Genomic DNA, 25,476 nt, shown 5'->3' on the forward strand with positions numbered 1-25,476 from the left:
TTGTCACAACAACAACAACAAACAGTTTAACGCAGATTTGCTGCTGTGCGAAGCATGTTTCAGAGGGAAAACAGATGCTTTGTTAGGGTAGGTCACCTATCGCTGAATGCGAGGCCAGTAGTGACTGCTGGAAGGTGAGTTGATATATTTCTTCTTTCTGTTAAATGGCGTTATTGTTTTATCACGAGTGATTAGCTAATTAGGAGATGAAAGATTTTCCGTGTAATGTCGACACATTTGCAATGTTTAGTGCAACCTGCAAATTCATTTCAATTACCAGCACATGGCAAAAGATGAACAGCTAAGGCCGGTTAACTTATTGATGGCGATACACGAAATAACACGTTCCCAGCTACTCCACTATCGAACAACGTGCGCAATTGTTGACTTAACTTCGTCACTATCCATATTTTTGGTCGTCGTCAAGTTAACCTTTGTCGCGTCATCGAAGAATATTTTGTTGGCGTCATAAAGCTCGTGTCATCGTGCAAGTTCGGTTCCGTAAAATGTAACACTTGCCTGGATACCATAGTGCAGGTAGCACCGTAGTTAATCAACCACCAATACGAAGCAAGCGATAAAAGTACAGGATACGTTGTTAATAAATTGCATATATTATTGTGCAAAACAGCACCGAGCTATGTTTGTGGCGCGTCATATTAACGCTAAAAGATTTTCTTGACACGCACTGTACTTAGTTGAACTTTGCTAAGTCGAAATCGTAGTTGATGAGTTAATTGTAATAACTATACTGGGAGGTTCTTGAGCCCGATTAAACGTTGAGCGGAACTTAGTAATCGCATTTGCTTCGTTGGAAATTTATCAAAGTCTCTCGCGTCTGGTTGAGTATTTGTAGGTCAGTAGAAATTTCACCGAATACGCATTTTAATGCTATTAGTGTCTTTTCTTTTTGGGGCCATTTTACTACACTTTGTTAAAATTCATGTTCACCGACAAATGATTCAGCATCTGTTTATGATTCATTTTGATGGGTTGCATTATTTTAGTTGGAAGTAATTAATTTCGAAATCAATCTCTTCCATGTGTGGTTGTGAGCCTGTAAAGAGGACACGATAATGTTACCATTTTAAGTATTGCTATTTTTGTAACGGTTTACGGAACAAACCGCAAAAATTTCGGTTGAACCGTAATTATGTCAGGCAACCTAGCGTGTGGAATGTTTTTGTGTCGGTGGACACCGCCCAATTTCTCTTGACGTTGAAACGCTTTCGCGTCTCGCGCGATTTGCAAACAATGAAAGTCAATATACGACAACGAAAGTCGCGTACATTCGTTTTCGATTATTTGACATGGACTGTCAAAATAAACGCTAGATATTTTGAGAGCCTTGTCACGGTCAATTATGACGTTGTTATTTCGCTAAATGAAGCATAATGAAAACTGTCCTGGCCTATTTGGTTTAATTTTCATGGGAATGTTTACCTACATAGGTACCGTAATAATCTCAACTACAAAACAGTGCAAACATTAAAATCAATAATTCCGATACTTTTGGATAATTATTTATTAGAGTTTTGATTGTTCTGGGCATTAGCATGGGATAAGACGGTAGTAATTGCCAAAATTGTACGGTTTGACGCTCGTCACGTTTTTTGATTATTCTGGGATGGGATTTAGATAGACATTTATTCATATTTACATTGTATTCATTGATATGTAGACATTGTATACACTGATCCATTGTACACCTGATGATCTATGCGTCGTTGCTGTTTCAATGTGATAATAAAAATATCGTTGCGTTCGTTTATTTTTTTATGTCATTTATTTTCGCTTCAAACGCAGCAACGTCTGACAGCGCAGATGGTTTTAATCGGAAATCCAACATCGAATCTTGATTTATGAGACAACCTGTAACGACATTGCGAAAGTGAAACACGTTCTTTGTCGTCATATGTCGTACTTACTGCCCTCACCGTTGCAATTGAACGACAGATTACTTGGGAAAAGGAGTATTCTTAGACCAGCACAATCACAGCGTTCAGAAAACCGTTTTCCTTCTCTTGTAGAATTAGGTTAGGATTAGTTCAGCATTTTTGCTGCAGCTCACATACAAAAGTTGTTGGCGTGGTTAATCCGTTGCAAGATCCATTGGTTTGAAATTAGATTAGAAAGTTGTGCGCATGAAGGCGATGCGGTTAGTACCCGGGATAGAAAACAATTGGAACTTTATGAAAACAGTTCACAGACGACGAAATACCGATAAAAATAAAACCTCCCGTCGCCAGGCAACCGCATGTTGTTATTTTTCACTGTTTATCATCCAGTTTCCACCTTCACGCCACTTGACACGCTCCCGTAGGTAGGCGGCTCATAACAACACTTAGCAAGTTATTAATTCTTTAGTTTCATGGCATCTACCATCAGTTTATCAAACTGTACAGCTCGGGATGCATTATATTGTTGTCTTATATATAACTTTCTTGTATTTGTGCGTGCCTGTGAGGTTACTTCAGTATCATCAGAGCACTGTTTGGTCCTTGTTAATTATAACATTTATTAACTGAAAATGGTTGATTACCAATGTTGTTAAATATTACTGAGTGGATTAATGTTACTAAAAACTAAATATGTTTTCCAGTACTGTAATTACCCAGTATTTTGCAGCCTCCAAACTTGCATAAAACTTACAGCGGGTTCAAATCCCGGATAAGCCACTTATGAGACTCTCGCGTGATAGCACTAACTGGTGACCCCGATAACCTCTTCGTAGAACACCTCTTACTTAAAATAATAATTTCGCTTACGGTTCTGTGCCGGCGTTTTCAAACTTTCGCTTCGCACATGAGTCACGCGATACTGAGGACGTCCCTCTGGACGGCACTTCGCGGGGTTTTGAATGGATACGTTTGAACGTGTGTTGATGTATAGTAGACACATGATCTGACTACGCCGTATATTAAATGAATTATCATGAATATTCAACGTCATTTCTTCCATTATTTGCGTATATTTTGTTGTCACAATTTTCACGATGTCAGGCGTAACATTGTGCTCTCCAACAGTTTACAGATCCTAATGTTTTTCCGACTCATTAGCAAACTTGTATGTGACAAGTATGACACTTGGGAAACTTTTTATTTGTTTACAGTCTACAGCAACTGTTTCCATGAATACGTGGTCTGTGAATCGTGAGAGCGTTGGCATGGCAACATATTGGTATTATTTAGCGATTTGATTTGATGCGGAAGAAATTGAATGCAGTTTTTTGCATCATTTACTACTGTTAGGCCAAGCCTCAGTAACCCAGGATATAACAATATCTTGTTATATCTGAAAGCAAGCAATATTGGCAAACGTAGTTTACTGAAATGTTGTATTTGATGATGAGATTTGGTAACGCTTGGCTTGGTCCAATAAAGGTCATATCAGGCCATTCAGGGATCTTAAATTCCTGGTAAAGAAATCAGTTCCAGCACTAGATCTAAGCTCAATTTAAAAACCTGATTTATATTTTAAGATGTGAAGGTTTAGCTAGCAAAAGCGGCATATCTGTTACTTTACTATTGGCATAGTTACGTAGAGAAGCGTGTGGTTTGTTACGACACTCCCTTTGTATTTTGTAATGTCGAATATCGCACAATTACCGAAAGGTAATTTTGTCGCAATAAAAATCACCGCCAGGGAGCGCCACGAATCCTACACCTGGCGAGTCAATTTTGAAATAAATTTAGAATCTTCTAAAAGCTTGTTGCTTTGTTCCCGCCTCGTTCACGCCCATTTAGGTTATTTTTCGCCGTCGGGGTTCGACATTTTCGAAAAGTCACGCCATTTCCAAGGGTTTTAGAAAGTTTCTGTTTTCGCCTAAATGTAGTTTTGTAATGTGGTTACATTTTTATTTTATTTGCATTTTACAAAATAACTGTCTATTTTGCTGACTTTATCAAACTTTCGTGCATAAACCAGATACAGGCACGAATGCTAGCGTGTGAATGATCTGAAACAATGTAAAAACTGAAATGATGATGAGAGTTGAAAACGGAAACCTTGGAGATATAAAGCTGAAACGAAATCAGCCAAACTCGGTCCGGACAGGTCCGTTAAAAGCGATCATCCACTACCATGACCGGACGACCAACAACGGTCATTCTCACGACTTACACTGCCAGTTAGAGCAGCAATGTCGGTCAAGCAAGTGCGGGAATTGCTCCAGGAAACAAAAGGATGCCAAACCAAAGCACCGCATCATGGAACAATTAAACCCAGCGTCGGGCACGCTAGGTAATTGCAATCACGCGGTTCCAAGCGATTCGACGAATGACGATAACAACAGGTGCAAGGTTGGAACTCATAACAAAGTCAAAATGACCACCGAAGAATTGGCATCGACATCCGACACCAAGCGCGACGACAGTTCCGTCATGAAAAGCGTCAGCTTAAACATCGATCGTTCCCAGACACCTAATACCGAGCTTGATTGTCACCGAAGCGAGAAGCCTCGCGCGAAATCAAAGCAAGTCATTCACTCAGGTTCGTCTTTGACCAGTATCTTGTCTACGCCCGCTCATGCTTGCTGTCAAGCACCGGAGGCGGGCTGCACGACTCCACGCGAAAGAGCGAGTCATATTTGGCCAGGTCCGGTTAGTTTAAGCTCCGAAAGTAACTCGGCTAAACGTCACGCTTTCGTCGAGCCGTCGTCAGCTCGTCATTTCGAGAATTTCGATAAAAGAAGACGATCAGACATTGGCCTAGATATAGATCAGCAAACTTTTATTCAATCCGGCTTAGAACCAGTTATTGTCGAGCGCATAAGCATTGAGAACGATAGTAAACCTGCAACTAGCACCTCAAAACCTTTTGTGTCTTTGCATTCAGATCGCCCAGCAATAGCAACAAGCACAGCTGGCAAGTCGCTTTTTGTATCGGATCCACTCGAACGAACACGGAAAAACGACACAGAAATTGGCACTGAAATTGTATCTCAAGAATCTCTTTCGAACTTAAAGTGCGTGACAGCAGGCGCTGCTGACTGGCACGCAGCTCAAAGCTGTCCTATTTCAGAGCAACCTCACTGCCATAAACAGCGCTGTAGCGAAGTGCCAAGTAACGACGCCTTGGGGGGGCAAGGCAGTCATTTTGCCAGTGATAGTGAAAGAAAAGTTTCAATATCTCCAATATTCAACAACAATCGTTTGAAGCCGGAAGTCTGGCAACGGACTAGATCGACAAATTGGGAGCAGCCTCACCATAAATCTTCTTTAGAAGTGCTCGGTTGTTCGACGAGCAGGAGACAAGCTCTGATAAGAGGAGACCAGCATCCGAATTTAGACTCCAGGAAAAATGCTCCTCTTGTTATACAAGAAGACCAAAATCATCAGGAAGTTAATCACCTAGAGCAACCGGACAGTGAGCATCCATTTCCAAATAGGAAGCGACTCTGTGAATCTCTGATCGACATCACTGCGGAAGACCTACTCAGTGTACCTTGCGCCTCCATATTCGAAGGAAGGTCGACAACCGCACCTAGCACGCCAAATAATCGGGGAAGGATTTCTACTTTGATAACTGAAAATCGTTTGCACGCCAGCCATCGGGTAAGTTATAAGTTTATAACATATTTGTACACTTTTACTTAATGGTGCTTTAATTAAATAACATCAACCACCGTTAATAATAACATTCTAATTACATATACTGAAGGTGGGTGTTAAAATCGGATTTGTTCAAACATGCTTTATTTTTTCAACTGCGCAGAAATTTTCGAGCGCCGTGTAGTGTTATTGTGACCTCACAATCAACTTTATAAGAAGTCGGAAGTATTTCTCACCGCGCGACGTTTTAATTACCGGGAAGTGTTTCAGAGTAGTTTGTTCGTTGCACGAGACCGCAGTACTAATTGAGATTTCAAGATTAGCTTAATCCAAACGGTTTAAATGAAAGGAAATCCACAACGGAGAATCAAAGAGTTTCTCATAATTGCATTAGTCGCTTGAGGACCTTGACAAACGTTCGAAACAGGCGAACCCATTGTTAGACTCGCTCTTATATTTAACTTCCTAACAACGCGTAGCTGAAGCGGACACGTAACCTGTAAAAAGGGTCAAGTTTAAGCTATGCCCGCTCGTACGCGTCTGGTGTGCACATCGATGTTTATTTAAGATCTAACGACTGCTGTTTAAACTCACAGGGCGGTTCATGCAACAACATAATGCCCGGGCGCAGCAAAGAATCGAGCCGGGGTAGGGCAGCTGTTAGTGACAAGCCGTTGCATAATCGACTGAGCGAAGCCGACTTGAACAAACTCAACTCGAAAAAGTCGTCAACGAAGAGCGTCGAGATTGTGACGACAACAAGCACGTCACAAGGAGAACAGCTGGAAAATAATGAAAACAAACCAGTGCAAAAGATCCCGAAATTAACTAAGAGCCTCTTTCCGTTCATGCGGAAAAACAAAAAGCGGAATAACAGCGGATCCAACGGGACTGGGAAGCCATTGAAGGCGGATAACCGCGACGCTTTGAAATCAAATTGTGCGCATCCGAAAGCAAACGCAGGACATAAAATGGATGTTGATATGGAAGATAACAATGAAGTCACCACGAGATCTAGTGATGATTGCCCATCCACTGAGGTTGTCGGATTCAGAAAACTAAAGGTTTGTTGCGTTTCTAATGTTTTTCCACAATAGTTTGACTGTTCAACGAAATTTTAATGTCCTTGGTTTGTTGTAAAATTAACTACAAGTTAAAATAAACGACAATCTTCCTTAGAAACGTAGCTGTCAATGTACGAGAAAATACATCACCAGTTAACGTTGCATTCACATAAACAGCGTTTCTATTTCGCCAACTACGGCCAGGGGTTATATGAAATGAACAGAAAGTCGTTTCGTTTCGTTTTCGTCGATTTGTAAGTACGTGAGGAATTTTGTACCGAGCATAGGCCATTTCACGAATTAGTGGCAAGCAGTAAATCGATTTTAGAAGGTCGTATAATAAAACGAAGGCAACAGGAAATAAATCAGGGCAATCAGAAATACGGCAAGAACACAACGAACAATGTTGTAACGGTACTTACATTGTTTTCACAGCTAGGTCGTGATATAGTTTGAAATGCATCAGCCCACCTCGAATGACTTACCGTTTATTTTAAGCCAACACATCGGAAGGTATAGAAATAGCGCCCAAACAGCTCTGTATGTCACATGATGCAAACAAAGCCCAGTGCGTATTTCCCGTGATGAACTTTGTCCGGCGACGTGTTCTATTGACGTGCTCATGGTGTCGAGCTCTGCTGTACACACTGCACTTGATCAAAGACCGAATCCAACTTAAAGGTTAAGCGATTATTATACTGAACGCTGTATCGTTGTTGGAATTGATTGTTTTTGAAGTAATTTTGTGGGAAACGATTAAATGCGAACTGTTGTTCTCCTGTCAAAAGTACCGTCACTCGCACATGTTTGTCGCAGGATTAATTTTAAAGTGTTACATTTACCATAACAAAGAACTTGAATGTTCGTTCATGTATTTGGCTTGTGGGAGTGTTTCGTCGAATTTGACCCTCTTAATCTTTCCACCCTTTATAAACAAAATTCGTCGAAATGTTTAAAGCTTTGTTGTATTTGCCAACTAAGGTAATTTTTCTTAAGACATTAACGGTGTGACTGACATTCACGTATCAGCCTTTTAATGTCAAGGTATTTTGACATCGCCTGCAATGGCTACACAACACTAAGTATTGTTGTGCTTAGAAGCAATTCTTGGTTGCCTGTCTGTGAACGTCAATTAGTCCAAGACTTGTTTGTTTTCAGGCCACTCCAAATGAACGTGGAAGTACTCGTGAGGGGTATGATGATGTTAAAATTTACCAAGCTAGTACAGCTCCATTTACAGAATAAATTTGTGCGTATACCGACGGCCGGACACCCTGTAAAAGTATTGTGTGGAGAGTTAATCTATCACAAGCTCACGGTTCTATGTACCATTGTACTAGTACGTTAACTGCATGACCATGGGCGATTTCAAATTGATGGAGTGTTTTATTAACACAGGATATTACTTATGCTCCCGCCGGAATGCACTAAAATGTATGTCTGTATGCTGCACGCGGTTTATGACCTTAAATAACGTCTCTTTATATTTGAAGTAGAGCACTAAAGCACCCATGTCCACAAACACTGTGCCACAAATTCAAAGAGTTCTAACAAAAGAATATTTAGAGAAATCCGGTCGTATAACATCTTCTTATCTTGTTGGGGTTGATGCGAAAACGTCGAATTCTGTCACTGATATCAAGAAAAGCGGAAAACTCTTAAATTATGACTGTTTTGTTTCAGTAAATGTCTGTTAAGTGTCATTTTCTCTGAATGCTTATTTCACTTCAGTCGTCGGAATGGTCAAGGTTTGACGTCACACGCTGGTCATCTTTATTTCATCTTCTACTCAAAAGGTCAAGTAATGGCGTATAAGTGGTCAGTTTAGGTGTCGTATTGCACGGTCTGTTGAATCTCATCGCAATTTTCCTGGGAAGCTTTCCGCGAAAGCTTTGATGTGTAATATTACTTGCAATTGTCGACGACAAATACTGCGAAAGCTATTCGTTATGAAATTATGATTTGTCATACAGTTGTCAGTCAATTGTAGGAAGGTATTGTTTGCTAAGCTTATGTTTACAATGGGTACTTGGAAAGCTTTTTAATCTGCTGTGTTTCATAACCGACCTTTCATGTCACTGCCTGGTTTCGCTTCAAGTATTTTTGTTGTTTTTTGCACCGCCATTAAAGACCAACTTTTTGCAGCACTGTTGTCGGTGTCAATTTATTTACCTTGTACTTCTAACATTGTTATTAATCTGTTGGTTGTCGCTAGATAAGGGTTAACCAGGAGAACGTGTTTAACTTAGTTATTGAATTGTCGTTGAATGGTGTAAAGTTCACACTGCTCTTGAGTTAGTCTCAGGGCAGCAGCTGTTGGACGCTATTTGTTTCCAAACAAGACGCCAACTTGTCTTCTTGATTGCTTGTCTAAATGTTCCAACCCATCGCGCTTTGCAAGGGTCTCTGCCAGTGACGTCACCAAATGTTTTTGTCTGAATTATTGCGCAAAAATTCATCTTGTTTCCCATCCAGGAAATGACGACCCGATTACGTGACAATTGCTCATGACTATGAGACTGTTCTGATAAATCAAATTGACGTCGGTTCATGTTACCGTGTTGTTTGCAAATTGCTTGTTTCGTAAAAATAACTACATTATAACGATGCAGATTGCGTGATATTTCAGTATTTCATCATCCTATAGCACCAGGTCAGTATTACTGACACAGTGAGTGGTGAACGTAATAGGACACGCGTTAACCATTGTTTCAACTCGAATTTCAAAGGGAACCCTACCGCGCTTAGATCGTGTCCTTAACATGAAGGTGATTCATTTGATACAAAACTCGCAGAAAAGAAAGTGTATCAACATAACTAATTAAGACAACTGACGACTTGCCAGATCGCGTTACCGACCCTGTGACCCGCGTAGAGGGCTGTAGTTCTTTTAAGTTGCTCCGTGTCTGATCGTTAGTACCATCCACTGTTTACAATACAGGACAAGGACATAGATGTAGTCGCTCTGAGACAAAAACAAAACTATTCTTCCAAAACTTGTCCTACTCGGACTATGGTGAATAGCTAGCATTTCTCAATTACGGACTTTTATATGTCGTGGTTGTACATAACATGTTTCCCTTTTCTATTACAACCTATTGTGCCACTGTTTATTAGGTTGTATTCCTTGTTTGATAAGTTTATTTTGAGATTATCACAACAAGCTATGTTTTATATTCTCAATAACAGGTGGCATCGAAGCAGACCCAGCGGAACATCCACGCTGATTACGCCACACGAGTCGCCAGAGTGCGCCATTCTTCCGGACCGACCAGTAAGATTTCTATGGAAATACAAAGCAATTTTGATGAGACAAACATATTTTAAACAAGATTTGAAAACTTATTTATTTACATCTGACAAAGCAAGAAAAAGCTTGTGTATTATATTAAAGCATACTTCAGGCTACGTCCACACAGCACAAGGGGAACTTACACGAAAGTTACCTGAAATCAGATGATGTGACTTTTGGGAGTAAATTGTGCAACAAAAGTGAATAAAAGTTATTTTCCAACAGTAGTAAATCTCGCGTGTTTTCAGGCTTGCGTGGGCAAATTGTCGCACATTGTGTAATCGTGGCCTGAGTTACTCTCAAAGGTGCTGTCCGCTTCCGGCTGTAAGAAGCTGTTCTTTGTTTGTGACAGTACCGGGGCTTTCCATGCATAGCTCAACTGACGCGCCCTTGTTGTTGTGGCCGTGTCGATTGTGTGACCGATGCAGTTAAACCGTGACTCGAGTCATTGCTGATTAATATGTGGTCAACGTGTGAACAAAGAATAACCCACCTTGCGTCTTCAACGTACTTCGAGTTAACTTCATAAATGTTTATATTTCGCAACTTGGTTGTACGGTGTAATGTAAGGCAGCAAATTAATCTTCTGCCCAAAACTCAAGGTCAGGAAATTATCGGTCTTGGAGTTAACCTTCAGCTTTCTACCTGCTGTGAGCTTTGACTTCTTGTTCTTTGCGTGTTCGTTGAATATTCAATAATTATTTTTATATTTTCTCAACGAGTGTAGATCACGATATTGCTCTTCTAAAACTGTGAAGATATTTCGAGTTACACCCAACTCTAAAAACTTTGAACGCAGTTTTCGAATTCGCTGTGGAAGAAAGTTTTGGAAACGCTTTCCCGTGCGATGTTTGCGACAAACTCGTTCATTTTGCGAGACTCTTCCTCAATTTCACCGAGTCCCTTTTAAATCGTGCTCTATCTGTCACTTTATTTTCAGATCCATCCGATGAGAGCTCTCCTGTGTCCTCAACATCTCTGGGAAGACATAAAGAAGAATTATCGACCAATGACGTCGTATATCGCGATAAACCGCGGCCAAGACGTGATGTGTCCCGAAGAAGCGCCGATGTGACATCGAGCTCCGAACATTTAGTTTACAACAACCGTCAGAGACGTCCCTCGTCATTGGCTGTTGCTAGTGGCGATCACCTATGGCGTCACAGTGACGTAATAAAGCGTAACGGAGGGGCTGAGTTTCCACGACGAGCGAGCAACGTTAGCACAGACCTGCGCACAGTGGTTCACACGAACCCGGAAGAAGGCAAGATAAAGCAGGAAGTGACCGGTAGATTGGACGCCAACGACAACCTGATGGAGACCAGATTGAGAAACAATAGCGTGGCCATCTGTCAGCATAACGGGACGAGTTCGTGGCTGACTAAAGAACAACAAGCGGAGTTGGCGAGGTGAGGAGTTTATACTATCTCAGCTCTTCGGGATGTGCAGCGTTTAGGTTAAGTTTGTTCAACTTTTCTGAAGGTGTTGTGAAGGTGTTTTTGAGTCTTGTATATGTCAATGCTTTGCTTAAATTAACTTTTGGATACGCCATGCTTGGAGATTCCCGTCTCCATTTCCATAGAAACTAAAGGGCATCCCGATATTTATAAAATCTCTGACCCCACCGACGTCACAATAGTGATTGTCGTGAGAATTTACGCTTGGCTGCCATAACCCATGTTGTTGTTGAATGGGATTTCATTGCGCGGAGATTTGACGCGATTATTTGTTTTTCGGTTCCAGCCGCCATTCAAGTACAACTAAACGAGCTCTCTGTCAAATAAACAAACACGATTTTGATAAATGCTTAGTTTGCACCGAATGGCCAGAAAATGTAATACTTCTGTCGAAATGCTCTTCATTTAAGAGGTTGAACGACGAGCTGTACTTGAAATTTGTAAACATTTTACAAATACTGACCGCAAGTAGCCATAGGAGCCATGTGTAACAAGCTAGAAGTAGGTTAATCAAACTTCGTATTAATTAATCACCGATAATACGTTTTGGTGGAACCCTAAAGCTAATTTCTAAAGTGTCGAGTAAACTCCATCAAAGAAGTTTTTCTAGTGCTTTGAAGAAAACGTCAAACTAACTTGAAACGATCTCACGACCGCACTAAACACAGGATGAAGTCTTGATACTTCTTTTCAACCTGCTCAAGGGCCTTTGACTGCTGATGACAACTTAACTCATACAAGTGGGTTCAACGTATCTCAAGCGCCCATCTACACGGCACCCCGAACGACACGTATTTTACAAACCCATCGTTACTCGACGCGCTTCCAAAACTATACACAATACTTCAACCTCATGTGATACACGGCCTTAAACTTGCTTGGTCTTTGCCCAAACACGGCTCATTTAACAAGTCGTAGCCTAAGTGTTTCGGGTTTAAGTTATGGGACTTTTAGGTTCGTTGTTGCTCCCTTACAAAGCATGCGATGCCCGTTTGTTCGTTCGGTGTGTTACGCGTTGTGTTCGTTATATTATTATTATTATATATTATTCTTTGCTTACGATAAAAGTCATTAAGTCCATAGCGTATTAAGCATGATCTTCTTTAATTCTCCAGATGTTCTTTGGATCTCAATTTCCTCCGTAACGCTTCCTTTAGCGACCAGATGCCTTTCATTTCTTCACTTCCCGGTCCGGAAACAAGACTCACCGGAAGCAAGAGCGGAAGCAGCTTAAACGGCATCAGCACGCCGGGCTCATCCATTTTAACTGCGGAATACCTTTCCGTAGCTAGAGGGAGCATTGCCTCAAGTTATTGTTCAGTATTCGACAACGACGACTCACTGAAGGTCAAAGTTGAAAGTTTACTGGAGCCGAACGACATTACAGACAAGAACTCAGCGAACGAGACCAGACCAAAGGTTGTGATGCGCTCAAAATCGGTATATCGCGAAAAAGCGCCATCCCAGTTGAAGATAGACGCGATGAACAGGCGCTCTATATCCCCTACCTTTCAGGAGACAGTCTACAAATGCGGTTTCCACTACGACAACAGACATTCCCTTCAAGGAAGGATACAGTCCCTCAAGGATCTCTCCTCGTACAGAAGACCTAACAAGCCCACCACCCCCAAGCCACGGAAGATGAGTTCCAGCAGCAGCACGTCGTCACTCAATAAATTCAACTTCAAACTTTCATCGCAGAATCTTAACACGAACTGCGCGGAAGCAGGTTCTACTGCCTCCAACTTGAAAAATCAAGGTTTAATTTCTGTCCATAGCAACGCAACAAAATTTATCTTAGTTTTCCATTGAAATATTTGACAAAATCAGTGATAATTACTACTTTTGCTTAAATATTTTGGCGTCCATTGAGCTGTTTATTTATGATCGTTCTAGAAGCTATCCACGACTTTGCTGGTGACGTCAGAAGCGTTCCAGCATCTGCCAAAAACGCCTCAATACGTCGTCGTATGTCGTTTCAAGCTTACAAACCTGTAGATCTTGACGTAATTGATGACGAAATGCATCGGCGTCAGCAAAATGATAAGGTGAGCTTAAATGTAGCGAAACGGGGTCATGGTGACGACGTGAGTCAGCAGATTAAGCTAATGCGAGATTTGTATGTTGAATTATGTAAATTAGCCGCAGTCTACATGTTGATAGGCTTGTTCCGTTTTGCTATGTTTGCCTTCCAAACAAGCCATACTTCTGTTGCTCCGACGTCCAATTTGAGAATTGTTAATCATGTTTCGACCATACACAGAAAGACGTTTACACAACTGCTTCAAATGTTTTGGAAGCGTTGACTTTTATTGCATCTGCTTCGTAATTATGAGTTACTGGGCCTCATGCGCGGTGCTGGTTGTGCGCAGGCATATTTCATTAGAAAGAAAAGCTCTTGATAGTTTCAGGAAAACTACTTTAATTTCATTTTTAAAACCGTGTGTGGCTGCTGATTGTTGCGCCGTAAATAAACTTTCCGTTTTAAATCGACCATTTGACACTTTGTCTTGGGAGAAAATCATTTCTGTCAAGTCTAATAAACGTTTTTCCTATACTTAGTCAGTTTATATTTTACAATTTGCAGATGTTTTGGTCTGGCTGCCTTCATTGATTAACATGCCAACTTGGTCGTTGTTTCTTTAATTCGTAGAAGGACCTCAAATTTTGACGAATTTTTAAAGTTTTCAGGATTTCAATTTAAGTGTTTCATGTGATTTTAAGCCGGAAAATCGTAGATTGAAAATAATCTTTCGGTCAGCGTCATTTAAAATAATGCTGTAAATCTGCCCAACAGCACATGATGTATCTATTTCCGTTCACCTGCTTTGTTATCAGATTGGCCAACACAAATATTTGCCACGTCACATTTTCAACATTGTGTCACGCAAGCGAATAAATATGTGTGCTTTATGGGCGTTCCAAATGGATGCGTTTGATTGTGACCTCATAATTCGTATTTGATTTAAATTTATTAGGCGCGCATTTTGTGTTTGTTCTCAGAACGGACACCCCTCTATCCAAACACGTAAGAACAACCATTGCCAGATTCATAATTAGCGATCACTTACATGATTTAACAAGGTACTTCCCGCAGGTTCCTGTTGAATGGAAACGCCATTCCATTGCTGGCCTTGACTCGGAAATGGTCAAAAACGCCATGGCGCGCTGGAACATCGGTGCCACCAATGTGGCAAGTTCTTCAGGGAAACGAAGCCGGCGAAGAAACAGGCCCTTATCGGAGGTTCAAAGCCTAAGGTACGGTATGAAGCTTAAATCCAGTACTTTCTTTTGCCACTCACCTTGTACCTTGTTGGAAGTGTTTTGAAGCGAGACATATACCCAGAGTTTGTGTTACTCTTGTACTTCGGGAATATTGCACGAAAACCCTTCCTCTTCCAGATGGGACGTCCAGGCCATTCCTGAGCATAAAGAAATTTCAGACGAAGTGGACCCGACTTCACCAAAACCCACACAAGCTCCAGCTAACGTTACCTGCGCGACATCTAGCGAAAGTTATCCCGATCACGATTTGACGCAAGCTGGTGCCTTACACATCACACCTTCCCATTGCCTGCTGCATTGTGACGTAGATCACAGCTTCCGGTTGGGCGTCTTAGGGACTTGCTTCAGTGAAGAAGACGTTTCCATGACAACCGAAGAGGTGAATATAAATTAATTTAACGTTTTCTTCACGGACGAATTCAGCGCAAACGTGACTCCCGGTCGCGCTTTCCTTCGTTTCAATTGTGATTAAATCCACGTCGGTATCCTGTTTACGCTGTCGAATCTTATTAATAGATTTTATCTTATAACATGTTTCAAATAACAACAAGGATGTGCTAAAAATAATATTTTCAAGAGATATCGAAGTAGCAGCGATATACTACCGGTCTATTTTCAACATTAGTCTGTTAAAGCAATTTGATGCAAACGATTTTATCACAATTTTATTATTTTATCACAATCTAAAACAATTCAATTAATTTTGAAATTTTAGGAAATGCTTGGGAATTCCCCTGCCATGCGTTCTCTCTCTGTGATTGGTGGTTTGAACACCTTACCTGACAGTCTCATCAAGTTTTACCCTGCCAAGGTTCGTTTGTGGTCACAAACCTTGCTCAGAGTGTGTGACGTCACTGCGTATTTGACGTCATATAAGAGTATTTTGGTGACTTTCCTGTTGTAGTTACAAAAACAAAAAGAAAAGATAAAGAATTCCAATAAAATATAATCCAGTCTATGAAGTAAACTGAACTCTTTGCGCAGTATTTCCCTGACGGCCTTCAACGAAGCCCTATGGCGTCATCACCTACGTCACACTCCACATTTGGTCACGGTATGGCGGATCGGTCACGTGTTCAAGGGAGCACAGTATCGGGTGAGTTACCATGTTCATGAAATTTATGTTGTGAGGTGGGAATCCCCTGTAGCGATGGCTTTCCACTCATTAGGAATTCTAGTACAGATTATATAACCTACGGGTGTGAATAAATGATTACGTCACATCATTTTGTTTAGATTAGAATTGGATGACTTTATTTTTGTCAGAAATGCAATAACTGATGATGAATTTGATACTGAAAAACTGGCAACATTGAGCATTATTATGCGCTACTAAGTCATTTTCCTAGAAAATGAATTTTCCTGGTCACATATTCACACACAGGGCCATAATAGGGACAGTATTATGTCGTTATAATGTTTCATTAAAACGTCACTTCCCAACTTTTGTTTGTCACCAACCAACCAACCAATGAGGCGATTTGGAGTAAATTTTAAGGAACAACGTGACCTGCATGTTGCTGACACACGTGCTATGGCTCCCACCATAGACGGTAAACAACCGAGTTTTTTCCGCTAAAACTTTATTTTGATTTAACAACACATTAGATCGATTAAATCTTTACATATTCTACGATTACAGCGGCTTATGGCTGATACAGCGTAGTGTACCTTTAATCGTCTATGTATGAAAATATTGCCCTAGTGGTTTTATTATTACTTCACAATTGCATCAATTTCCGGTATTGTTGTCGAAGTATTCTGATGTTTCCGCTTCAAGCGACAAGAGGTCATTTTTTGAACAGTATTTTATCCACAAATTGCTTAGAAATGTTTTCGCAGTTTCGTTTATTTTGATTGCAAATCTTTCTGCAACATTTCACACGGCCAACACATTTGTCTTCGACGATTACGTCATACATCGTGTTTGTTGTGTTCAGTTTAGCTTGAAAATTTTAATGAAAGGTTTTATAAAGTAAGAAAATTAGATTCGTGTAATTTCCGTGGAATTTGTTAATTAATTTGAAAATATCGGGATTTTCCGGAGTTTGCGCGCGTCCGATTTAAATTACTCTTGGCTTATAATCAGATAAGTATAACTTCAAGGATGCTGACGTGTCTTTTTCGCACAAAATTATGAACTTCCAACCAAGATGCAGAGTTTAAATCGCCTTTTCATTCTTGATACTTTTACGCACCTGCCATCGTCACGCTTAAAGTTACCTGCATGTCAGATGCATCTGCCTTGCTTGCACCAATCACGTCGCACTGTGCAGCGAACTTCATAGAATGCTCCCAGGAAGGATGAATCGGTTCTAAGAAACCCCCTGGTTCAACTGTGTCCGTGGCAGAGTGCTTTGTCCTACGTTTCAGCTCTCGATTCTTGGAAAGCAGTCCCATTCAATCCATACTTAGGCATCTATTTGTTATTATTGTGACGTCATACTGTTATAGCGTTCACGTTCCGAAGATACGCGATCGCACCGTTTTGTGACGTAACTTTTCGCAGCAAACGACAAGAAATCGTTTGACGTCAGAACATGACTTACAGTTAAATGGTTACATATATGGTTGTTTCTATTGAGAACGGCATAGTAAGGCAACACATTCTGACGCGCAGTTTTATTATTGATTTTATACCACTGTTGCGTTTATATTATTACGTAATCCTTTTCAACGAATTTTTTGCGAACTTTTACCTACTTTTTTGCCCCAACGATATTTTAGCTTTTTACGCACAGATATAATTTTATTTTTAACAACGAAGAGCTTGATTTAGATTGCGTACGATTTAGTCATCTCACTGTATAAACGCGTAAAAAACTAAAATACTAAATAAAATAAATTGTACTCGTATTTCATTTACAGCACTTCATTAAAACGCACGTGACGACATATATTAAGAAAATATTTTTAGTTACAATTTTACTTGAGCCAAATCACATGATGTTTAGCCTAACTTTTATTTTTGTTTTGGGGCGGAATATTTTTGTTTGTGTCATGTGGTTCGATGCAAGATGGACTCTTTGATTGTTATATTTAAGGGGTGCGATTGTTGTCACTTAACAGTTGGTGGTTGGAATGGAAGCAAGTTATCTACAGCGGGCGAAAGGTTGGTTTAGATTCAGGAGGAAAGTGGACAGCTGGACTGTTGTATATTTTGACTGCTCGCAGGACGCTTTAATTTGGACTCAAAATCGTTTGTTGCAATGACGCGGTCTTGGCAAATCCGCCAGATAGAGTTAGTTACAAGATAATGCATACGTCATAAGTTTTGGAATGGACACTCAAGACCCATGTTTGAGAAGTTCTTCTTCCTCGGTCACGTGATAAATGAAAACAATTAAAGTTTCACTTGCCAAGTTTTCGTCCAATTCAAGTTTTTTTCCTTATAATTCCTTTTTTGGGTCCAGCATAATAACATTTGTTTTAATTAAAACGCTGATGATTTTCGACCAATTTCTTAGACTTATAGACAGCGTTTTAACGTCGTCAGATGCCATTTGCGCGAGGCTACGCAACAGCTTGAATTGTTAACGTCATTGCGTCAAATGCGTTAAATATAAAGTGAGTTTTAACCTCAATTTAGCAACCCAATGTGTCAGACGTTCGTCGAAGCTCGTTGGGGGAAGTTTTTTTTCATAATATTTGACATTCTGGTCGTCCGTTTGGTCGCAGCTATTTTATAAGCAACAGCTGTTCTGCGAAATGTTTGCTGCTTTTATAAAAACTAATCAAAATAGTCACGTCACTCGTGCTGAGTTTGTCGCCTGCTGCGTGACGTTGCATCATCTGTCGACGTTCAGACTCTTTTAGGTCAAAGCTGCTCCAATTTGCAAATTTTTTTTAACAGTTTGTTAAAAGTTCACCAAAGAGCGTTAAAGGGATTGTAAAGCTTAATAAAAGTGGGCACTTTTATAATTCTTTACGTCGTGGTAACCGCTTTGCGTTTGTTTTTCTTTGTACAAGCGTGCCGTGTCTGCATGCAAAGAAAAATTTCGGAAAATCATTGATCGTTTATTTTTAGATTTCGGTGAAAGCCGAACATATTATGGCAGCAGGTTGCGCTTGTGTCAAGCATCAGTTCCAGACTATTTCAAATCCGCGCCAAGGACCCCGATAAAAGCGCTTTAATTGCCGAAAAGCACGCGCTAAACTGGACTAAATGCGACCAAAACACCGAAGTTGCGCTATTTTTGCCGCATTCACGTCATAGAAGATTTCATCTGGCACGCTTTTGAGGGGAGTCACTAGTCACGTGATTCGCGGTTTTTCCCTCCAATTTAGACCGATATTTAAAGCAAACCGCCGAAAAATGTCAACTATTTATGTGTTTCTTGCACAGCTAGAAAGTTGGACAGAGGCAGCTAATTTCATAACCGCGACAGAGATAATTACAAACCAACAGAATGTTCATACCAGGCTGCACGCGAGTTAACCCTTCAAAGCGTGACCTGCACACAGCAGCGCCCTTATCACGCAGGTGAAAGGGTGGATATAACGAGCAAACACTATTGTTGAGATAGCCTATTCATCTTAAACCTACTCATACTGCTAGCACGATGCCCGTTTAGTGGAGTTGGAAGCTTGATTGGTTAGAAGTAGGAGGTTTTGTCTGTAAATCGGCTTAGTTAGTCTGGTGTTTTAGAAACAATTGCTTAATTAGACCTGTAGTTTGTAAAACTTTTCATGCGACCCGTTTACAATGAATGACGTCTTACGCAGCTGATAACACGATTAGAACTATTCTTCGAGATAATTTTACGATTAGCAGAAGTGTCATAACCTTAAACCGATTCTCGCGCCGTTGAATATCTGTGACGTATTTCTGCTCGTTCGTGACGCGTAGGTAGCATTCATTTAGACGGCGACTGCGTAAACGCGAGTTCGGCAGCTACACAATTGAAACCAGTTTCGTGGTTGACAAGCTTGCTCGTAAGTGGAGCGGATGGGATGAAATAATCAGGACTATTAAGGTCAGGCTTGCCAATGAAAATATGGAGTATTACCGAATTGTTAGAGTGAGACCATGCGAAGCTTCTTACTGACAGGCATGCAAATTTATGCAAATATTCACATCCTAAAAGCCAGGGTACGCATTCATATGCTAATAACTTGTACCTTTATAACCAGCGAGTAATAAGTTAAATTTTAAATCGAAATCTGTGAGCCAAAAGCTGATGAGAATGTCAATAAGAAGATTTCTGTTCTCCGGGTCCAAAAGCCCGACTCTAAATCGAGTTTTCTCCGAGAAAAGGAAAGCCTACAGCCTGCCGAGTTCGCCGGTTACAGTCGAGGACTCCTCCCAGACTGACAATAGCAGCGACAATGAGAAACCCAGCAAGTTCAAAAACAGATCAAGTATCCGACGCCTCAGCAAGCGCATCCGCAGGGTGCGGAGCGCACGGAAACCCAAGGATAAAGAAAGTAGGCCGACGTCTGAGGAAAAACCTTCGACAGCTGCGGCTTCAAGTAAATTTCTGCTTTATTGGTTTTAATTCTGGACTCTGATTTTTTTCTAAAAAACTTGCAACTGGTACGATCTCTGAAATTACAAAGTCATGTACGTTGTAAGCTGAAGACCTGTTTTTCGATTTAGTTTGATATGGGATCAAATAAGTTTAAGTTTTTGACGATGCCTATTCCTGTATCCGACCGTGGTGAGAGTCAAATTACCGCTTGATTATTTTTATTTGTGTTGATTTGTTTGTCAACTCTAAGCACGACCTGTTAAGGAATAGGTATAACGGAAACTATCCTTTGTTTTGTAAATACTACTTGATTGACAAGACATGACGAAGATGTTTTCGTAAACTGACAACCGTAGCTACCTGTTTCCGGTTGAAACCTGTTTGAACTGATCACGTGACTATATAGTCATCCGAACAGATTGGCAACGGGTTGATTTTCTTTTCAACGTAATTGTGGGAGCATTGAATGCAAAATATTGCTACCAATTACGTCACACATTTTGCGCTAATGACGTAACGATACCAATAGAAACTCGGCATCGAAATGTGACTTTAGCAACGAAGCCAAGAAGCTGGCGGCACAAGGTCTCTGCTTATTGTTCGTTTAACGTAGGACTTGCGAATAAATCGCACGCGCGTTTATCGTAAAATATGTGCATGCAGGTTTTTGTCAGTGATTGTTTCTCTATTTCGTTCCAACGAGAAGGAAGGAAGTTAGGTTGTATATTGTTTGCGCGTAATCAAATCCGAAACTATTCGAAAAAGCTCGCGGTGGTATGCAAAGTAGTGGAAAGCAAGTTGCTTTGACGCTTTGACTATGAACTTCAAGGGATTTCTAATCGTTTAAAATTAGAAACGTCTTTTACCTCGCGCGGCGTTTAATTCGGATTAAGACCTTTCTAATAACATGAACCATTGCGTTTTGCCAACTGAATAGGCTGATTAACCATTAGAAACGTAATTAAATATTGATTGCGGAATTTAATTGCTGGAACGCACGCATTTGAAATGTTGTTCTTTTACCAGCGAGTTATGCACGCGGCCACGCTTGTTATTTTAATATATGCTCTACAGTGAACATTTTATGACATACTTCCATCGGACCTTGGTTTATGCTTTTGCATTTGCCATTTTCTTGTTGAGTTTGGCCTAGTAAATGGCTTTTTGTGATTGAAGAGCTCGCAGTGTTTATAACAACATAGCAGCTTTTAAGTAGATTGCGATGAAGCAGTATTACATGACCCAAATTGTTATATAAATATCAACCGCCGCTGTTGGTGATTGCTGTGATCCATTTTCAATTTTGACACGACCTGAAACTGCGCAACACCTCAATCTGCCGCCTTTACAAAGATAAATACAAAGACTCTGATAATTAGGCTTCGTATCAGACTAATCACCGGTGGCTTGTCAACCGCGCCCCACGGCGCTCGATTATCCCAGATAATTTTTCGTAAAAAGCTCGAAGCAAGATGTCTGATTGTTCGACCGCTTTGTTGCGTCCAGTTCGAAGCCAAACAAGCAACGTAAAGGAACCCACAGCGACTAACAATAGAACTGCGCCGTGGAAGCGAACAACAATGCATTTGTGTGCTTTTATTTGAGCCGCGCTTGGCAATTAGCCGGCTGGAAGTTTGCAAGTCAGTGAGGTTCATATGACATGAAGCTGGGGCTGTAAATCTCAAACACTCTATTGGCTTCTCTACTCCCATATAAGTCGCAGCGTTTGCTTCTGCAAAGCAATTTGCGATTCCGTTTAGCGAGGTCTCAAGATATATGGCAGTTGCGAGTTCAAGCTAAGTCCAATGTACAGGGCATGTGCGTGTATATAGATTGTAGCTTGTAGATTGTTGCAGCGAGTAAAAGCGAATTTTGGATTTTCTTGAATTTTAATGACCTCAGATCAAATTTGCTCGCAACAGGATTTGTATCTGTAGAAAAATTTGAGGAAAAGATGAAATTCTTGCGTCAATTTTAATACGCTAAGTTGGATTAATCTCAGTTACGTATCTATGATGTCACAATTGCTTAGCGTAGAAGAAGAGGAAGTTGAAAAGGCGGAAGAATCTTCCAGATCCCAGTCGATATTCTCATCCTGGGTCAAGAGGAAGAAGATCTTCTCCAGGAGCAAACAGTTCCTCTCGCCGTCGCGCGCCGACTCCAGTTACCATGGAAACACGACCAAGTCCTCCAAGAGGTCATCTTTCCTGAAGAGGTCACGTAAGGGAGGTTGCTTCATCTCTCGCGACCTTTTCACTCGGCGAAGTTTCGAGGTTAAGAAAGATGTCAAATCTACGTCACAGTTCACGCCCCAGTGTCAAAGGTTACACTTACACCGGTCTGGCACGATTGACCCCAGGCGCGATCGCGCTAAGTCTTTCAACACCGTCGACGAAAACGTCATTAGTGACGAAGAGGATGATGGTGATAATGATGACGTGTTCGAAGTAAAAGCTTACGAGCCGCGAAAACCAGTCGTGCGGAACCACATTCATCCAAAGCATAAGACCAAGTCTATTTCGAGCGGATGTAAGTTTTCCAGTTCCAATGCACAATTTTTTAGCGGACAAAGTTCAATGAAGCACAGTTCTATTAAGTTTGCTACTTTTGCTTAGTTTGCCAATTTTTTCGGGCTCAGGTTGTGTTTTCGTGATTGTGAAGTCTTGTTTTTTTAGTCGTCTAACATTTCTGCCAAGCAAACACGACTTTTTATCCTGGCTGACGTCACATCCGAGTGCTTAATTTTATATTTTCTGGATTCGCAAATATTTGGCGTTGGCTTACAGCAGCTTGCCAGAACCGGTTAATTAAGATAATCTTTGCATCGAGAAGCTTAGTTTTCAAGGGACATTCAATTAACTCCACTCGTTTGTGCTTTCAGGTATCTCGAACGAATCCGGCTATGGAACCATGACAAGAAAGAACGCCACCTTACGACCGGCAGAAATCGAAGACGAAGATGTATTTCTGCAATCAAACGCAACCAGGGTAAGCAGCAAGCATACATGCGCGGTTGTAGACTGGCTAGTTAATGCAGTCGCTGCAACATCAGACGACCCTCTGTCGAGCCAGCGGTGCAAGGAAACGCAGCTTATTATAAGAAGCGTTCTTTTCTAAGGAACTGCATGATTGGATGCATTCCAACATTGTTCGTGTATTATTTGCGTTCGTCATAATAGGTTCGCTCCGACGTCGCGACGTGGTGCTTGTCATACAGTATAAAAGAATATGAGAAGAAAATTGTTGCATTTCTTGGGAACGATTTTGACATCGTGCCAGAAGATTTTTCACGTTTTTTGTTGTGTTCTGACGAAGCGTTGGTGCTCTCAACACGCGCGCGATATCGTCTAATTATATGACCAGAGCGCTGACCAAACCACCTCTTTGTTATTTTCTTATGGTCTGGACTGACGCCTTGTTAACTCTCCACTTGTCACGTTTATGTGTTTAAAGCATTTGGGAAATTTTTCGATAATCTTGACGTCACAATTAACTATTTGTTTGTTTTGCTTGCAGTTGTCAAACGGGGATTTTCCCAACGACGATGGGGTTTACGTCGAAGCATTGTGGGACCATATCACCATGGATACCGAAGAACTCGGCTTCAAGGTCGGTGACGTCATACGCGTCATTGATTTGTCGAACGCTGATTGGTGGTGGGGTGAATTGGATTCCAAGGAAGGGTGGTTTCCCGCCACTTTTGTCAGGGTGAGTGAAAAATAAGCTTTCCTTGAAAACTTGGACCTTCCATTCACACGTCATAAATAGAACTTCAGTGTATTAAGTTTTTTATCCTGCGAGATATTTCTCATGTAAACATGAAGATTGTCGCACTAAATATTGCCATTTCCTGTCATGATGTTTCCGGTAATTAGCAGTGGGATTTTCTCAACATGACGTTCATTTCTCCCATTAAGATGTCAATTAATTGACTTGATTTTAATGGATCTTTTGCTAAGCATTTTTTATTAGATTCTAAGTAGGCTATAATTATGATTAGGCTACGTAATAAACATTTTTCTTTTTGTGACGTCAGATCCTGGTAAACCAACATCGCGATGATTCGGATAGCGGCGAAGTAATCAGTGCTCGTAATGATGACGACAACCAATCAATCAGTTCTCATGAGTTTAACCGAGTCACGTGCTTCGGGGACGAATGTTGCCAGTGCCCCGATCCCGTCGAGACCTCGGAGATGTCTTGCGAAAAATGCCGGAAAACGGTCACCTCAAATTCGGCCGATCGCTGCGCAAACGCCCCTGATTCCCAGGAGCATCCTGAAATAGTGATAAGTTCTCCAGCTTCATTCAACAGCCGCAAAAGCCTCCATGCACGTGACCGAATAAGGAAAAACGTCATAAATGAGATTGTTAACTCAGAAAAGGTCTTTGTCGGCCACTTGAAAGATGTCATTGAGGTTAGTGCCAGTGTTTGCTGCTTCCACCAGCACAAAGAACACTCTGACGGGTTCAAGTCGCAAATTTGTTGTTTTCGTCACCAGGGTTACTTGACTAGATGTCGCAAGAGACCGGATATGTTCACCGACCAACAGATCTCGACTCTATTCGGGAACATCGAAGACATTTTTCACTTTCAGATAAAATTCGCCGCGGAATTAGAAGCTGCAGTAGATCGATCCGCCGTCCATTCAACTCATCTCGGAGAAGTTTTTCTCAATCACGTGAGTCCGCCCTTTTGAGTCTTTTTATGCAAGCGCGATTTTAATGAAGGAATTCTTGACGTCATTATAACTAGAATTCTTTGCGCGCTTTCCGCGTTGTTAGAATGTTTATTTCAGCATTGTAAACTGTTTCATAGAAATCGGGTTTCGCAATATACTCAGAATATTGCAACAATCATCCACAAGCGCTCTCACTCCTCTCAGAGATGCTCTCTGGGAAGAAGTACATGCACTTCCTGGAGGCTTGTAGGCTCCTTCAGAAGATGATTGACATATCTCTGGATGGATTCCTCCTCACTCCAGTGCAGAAGATCTGCAAGTATCCACTTCAGGTGAGAGATGAAAACGAGAGGACTCGGACTTGTTTTGAGCTCAAGTAGTCAGTTGATTTTCTGTGACGTATATTGGCGTCACAAAGGTTAAGTCTAAAGAGATAAAAGATTTTCCAACGATGATTTTTAACAATTTTTTAATTTTTCCAGTTGGCCGAATTACTGAAATACACGAACCCTGAACATCCTGATTACGAACCGGTCAAATCCGCTCTTGATACGATGAAGGGGGTGGCGAGGATGATTAATGAGAGGAAGAGGAGAATGGAAAACATAAAGAAGATATCACTCTGGCAGTCCACAATCGTTAACTGGCAGGTTCGTGACATTTTGTAACGATGC

General features: G+C 41.0%; 1 protein-coding gene across 2 annotated transcripts in view; it reads left to right on the forward strand.

The window, feature by feature from the left end:
• The window catches only part of LOC143444868 (uncharacterized), a 27,139-nt gene continuing 1,663 nt past the window's right edge, over positions 1–25,476 (forward strand). The window contains exons 1-18 of one of the 2 annotated variants that reach the window (XM_076943654.1): positions 1–134; positions 3,928–4,491; positions 4,837–5,555; positions 6,149–6,616; positions 9,806–9,890; positions 10,849–11,317; positions 12,481–13,124; positions 13,262–13,413; positions 14,463–14,623; positions 14,768–15,029; positions 15,366–15,461; positions 15,635–15,746; positions 23,003–23,109; positions 23,638–23,829; positions 24,158–24,538; positions 24,623–24,802; positions 24,940–25,134; positions 25,285–25,452. In XM_076943654.1, the coding sequence (XP_076799769.1) occupies positions 3,981–4,491; positions 4,837–5,555; positions 6,149–6,616; positions 9,806–9,890; positions 10,849–11,317; positions 12,481–13,124; positions 13,262–13,413; positions 14,463–14,623; positions 14,768–15,029; positions 15,366–15,461; positions 15,635–15,746; positions 23,003–23,109; positions 23,638–23,829; positions 24,158–24,538; positions 24,623–24,802; positions 24,940–25,134; positions 25,285–25,452 (4,902 nt within the window). In that variant the 5' untranslated portion in view covers positions 1–134; positions 3,928–3,980. Of the gene's footprint in view, positions 135–3,927; positions 5,556–6,148; positions 6,617–9,805; positions 9,891–10,848; positions 11,318–12,480; positions 13,125–13,261; positions 13,414–14,462; positions 14,624–14,767; positions 15,030–15,365; positions 15,462–15,634; positions 15,747–23,002; positions 23,110–23,637; positions 23,830–24,157; positions 24,539–24,622; positions 24,803–24,939; positions 25,135–25,284; positions 25,453–25,476 lie in introns of those variants that run through there. The other variant, XM_076943653.1, reaches the window with a different exon arrangement.

This window comes from Clavelina lepadiformis, chromosome 2, assembly GCF_947623445.1.
Source record: "Clavelina lepadiformis chromosome 2, kaClaLepa1.1, whole genome shotgun sequence".
NCBI classification, from domain to species: Eukaryota; Metazoa; Chordata; class Ascidiacea; order Aplousobranchia; family Clavelinidae; genus Clavelina; species Clavelina lepadiformis.